This window comes from Otolemur garnettii, unplaced genomic scaffold (assembly GCF_000181295.1).
Source record: "Otolemur garnettii isolate 467f Iridium unplaced genomic scaffold, OtoGar3 scaffold00187, whole genome shotgun sequence".
NCBI lineage: Eukaryota > Metazoa > Chordata > Mammalia > Primates > Galagidae > Otolemur > Otolemur garnettii.
The window spans coordinates 330,624-333,617 of NW_003852582.1; the positions used below are offsets into that span (position 1 = coordinate 330,624).

The 2,994-nt window shown below is 33.5% G+C and overlaps 2 protein-coding genes across 4 annotated transcripts in view; one reads left to right on the forward strand and one right to left on the reverse strand.

Moving 5' to 3' along the window:
• The window catches only part of SSB (Sjogren syndrome antigen B), a 13,045-nt gene extending 10,567 nt beyond the window's left edge, over window positions 1–2,478 (forward strand). For both annotated transcript variants that reach the window (XM_003800859.3, XM_023507540.1), the window contains 4 exons: window positions 608–748; window positions 1,097–1,283; window positions 1,533–1,664; window positions 2,076–2,478. In XM_003800859.3, coding sequence (XP_003800907.1) covers window positions 608–748; window positions 1,097–1,283; window positions 1,533–1,664; window positions 2,076–2,164 — 549 coding nt within the window. In that variant the 3' untranslated portion in view covers window positions 2,165–2,478. The remainder of the gene's footprint in view (window positions 1–607; window positions 749–1,096; window positions 1,284–1,532; window positions 1,665–2,075) is intronic.
• The window catches only part of METTL5 (methyltransferase like 5), a 19,140-nt gene continuing 18,318 nt past the window's right edge, over window positions 2,173–2,994 (reverse strand). For both annotated transcript variants that reach the window (XM_023507541.1, XM_003800860.1), the window contains 2 exons: window positions 2,689–2,738; window positions 2,173–2,265 (listed from right to left, as the gene is read on the reverse strand). In XM_023507541.1, the coding sequence (XP_023363309.1) occupies window positions 2,244–2,265; window positions 2,689–2,738 (72 nt within the window). In that variant the 3' untranslated portion in view covers window positions 2,173–2,243. The remainder of the gene's footprint in view (window positions 2,266–2,688; window positions 2,739–2,994) is intronic.

Here is a 2,994-nt window from a genome sequence, read left to right on the forward strand (position 1 = left end):
AAAAAAAAAAGAAAAGCAAGCAAATCTAGAGTTGTCATTGCACTGGGGAATATATAATATCGCCCAAAATTATCCAGAGATAGTTTAATACTCAGATTTATGTAGTTTTATAATTGTTTATATTACTTGTAAATTAAAACCAGAAGCCAGGCCAGGCACAGTGGCTCATGCCTATAATCCTAGCACTTTGGGAGGTTGAGGTGGAGAGGATCCCTTGAGATCAGGAGCTGAGCCTGAGCAAGAGCAAAATCCCATCTCTATTTAAAAAAAAGAAAAGAAAAATTAGCCTGGTTTGTAGAGGGAGCCTGTAGTCTCAGCTACTCAGGAGGTTGAGACAAGATCAATTGACCCTAAGAGTTTTGAGGTTTTCATGAGCTATAATGATGCCCCAGCACTGTACCTGGGTGACAGTCTCTAAAATAAAATGAAAAGTAAATATAAAAAAAAAATCAGAAGCTATTGTAAATACAAAGTAAAGTACACTATTAAACTACTTTAAATAGTATTTTGGTTTCTAGGTTTCTCCTTGTATGGGTATACAGTGGTGTGAGCCATTTCTGATTGGTGGTTGCTTTTAAGAAACTTTTTTGGTTATGTATTTTTATAGAAATCTCTAGAAGAAAAGATTGGGTGCTTGCTGAAATTTTCAGGTGACTTAGATGATCAGACTTGTAGAGAAGATTTGCACGTCCTTTTCTCAAGTCATGGTGAAATAAAATGGATATACTTTGTCAGAGGCGCAAAAGAGGTTTGGAAACATTTTTTATAGTAATTATTTAAAAAATCTGTAGAAACATCTTTTGGAAGATAAAATTAGAAAGCAATTTTTTGTTTATTAAAAGTATTTTATACTTGGTTATTAACTTTTTGTTATTCCTGTCACTGGATGTTATATCTGATATTTTCTAAATTATACTATGACTAATTGGTGTAACTGTTTACTTTTGTAGCATTCCTTTTCTTATGTTCAGTAAAATTCATTCAAACTGGTAATGGCATGGGAGATTTGCAGAATAGGAAAAGTTACTTGGAACAAAGAAAATAATTGTGGGACTAAAAACTAAGGGTATGATTTTTATTTTTTCTTTTGGCATAGGGGATAATTCTGTTTAAGGAAAAAGCCACGGAAGCATTGGATAAAGCCAAAGATGCAAATAATGGCAATCTACAATTAAGGAACAAAGAAGTGACATGGGAAGTATTAGAAGGAGAAGTAGAAAAAGCAGCATTGAAAAAAATCATAGAAGACCAACAAGAATCTCTAAACAAATGGAAGTCAAAAGGTCATTTATTCTGATTTTTCTTTGTTGTAGTTGTCATTGTTTAGCAGGCCTGGGCTGGGTTTGAACCTGCTAGCCCTCGTGTATGTGGCTAGTGCCCTAACTGCTGAGCTATGGGCACCGAGCCTGTAATGATTTTTCTTTAACAGTTGGTTATTTAAGTCATTTGCTTGAGTAAAAATTTACATCAGTGTTTAAAAACATTGGCAACAGAGAGTTTCTTTACTAAGTGCTCACATATGTCTTCTACAGGTCGCAGATTTAAGGGGAAAAGTAAGGGTAATAAAGCCACCCAGCCTGGGTCTGCTAAAGGAAAAGTGCAGTTTCAGGGCAAGAAAACGAAATTTGATAGTGATGAAGAACATGATGAAAATGGGGCAACTGGTAAGTTTTTTTTTTAAGTCTTTTGATGGTTTGAGGAGCAATTTGTATTTTCATGAGAAATTATTTGTCAGGGAGAACAGGGATGTAGTTTTTTAACTTCTGTATAAGTGCATCTTGGATTATTACAATTTATCTCACTTGTTCTGTTTTATGAGTGTGAGACAAGATGTTTAGAACAGTGTTTCTCAACCTTCCTGATGCCGCAGCCCTTTAATATAGTTCTTTTGGGTCGTGACCCACAGGTTGAGAACCGCTGGTTTAGAAGATGAGAAGATCAGATGGTCTAAAAAGTCTTTTCTCTTGGGTTCAAGGAAGATGTTGCTAATCTTTTCAAAAAAGAATCAACAGTTATGCTCAGTATTAAAACAGCAGTGCTTACATGAATCTAATAAAAATTTTACTATTGTATAGGACCTGTGAAAAGAGCAAGAGAAGAAACAGACAAGGAAGAACTCCCAGCAAAACAACAGAAAACAGAAAATGGTGCTGGAGACCAGTAGTTTAATACAGTTTTTTTATTCATTTTAATTAGGTTTTAAAATGCCTTTGCTTTTGGAAGATTTCAAAATGAAAATCGAATTAGGTCCACTTCAATGTCCACCTGTAAGAAAAGAAAAGTTTTTTTGTTGTTTAACTTGTCTTTTTTTGTTGTTACCCAAATGAAGATTTTTTTTTCCTTTGGAATGTATAGTTTGTGTTATTTCAGATGACTCATATCAAAAGGAAGATTCTTCCATTACATTCATTGCCTTTATAATACAAGGATGTACTACTACAAGCAAATAAATATATCCTATATAAAAAGAGCAAAAACTTAGGTTTGTTTTTTTTTTTTTATGCCCAAAGCATTTGAGAAAGAATTTAAAACTAGGCTAATGATGGCTCCTCCCACTGTTAACTCATCCTATCTTTTAGGCTGGCTTTCTGTATTTACCCAGGCAATTTGGTATAACATTAGAAATAATTACTTGTTAACAAAGCTTTTCAGTACTGAATACAGACAAGCCAAAATCAACAGACTTACTGATTTCTTTTTATGAAAGTTGTATGATGCTGGCAGGTCATATCGAAGCTCTGTAAAACAAAAGCCACGTAAAGATAAAAATTAAGTTTCCAAATACTACCCTTAACTAAAAACAACAAAACTGAAGTATTAAATGATGGTAAAGTGAACATTTAGACTTATCACTTTAACTTACCCAAGTACTGACTTGTTGGATTGGCCATTGTAAACTGATTATGGCATTTTATGTCATTTTGGCCATTTGTAACAAAAATGAGGTTATAGTAAAGAGTTTAGAAGGATAGTAAGTGGACAAAAAAAAAAAAA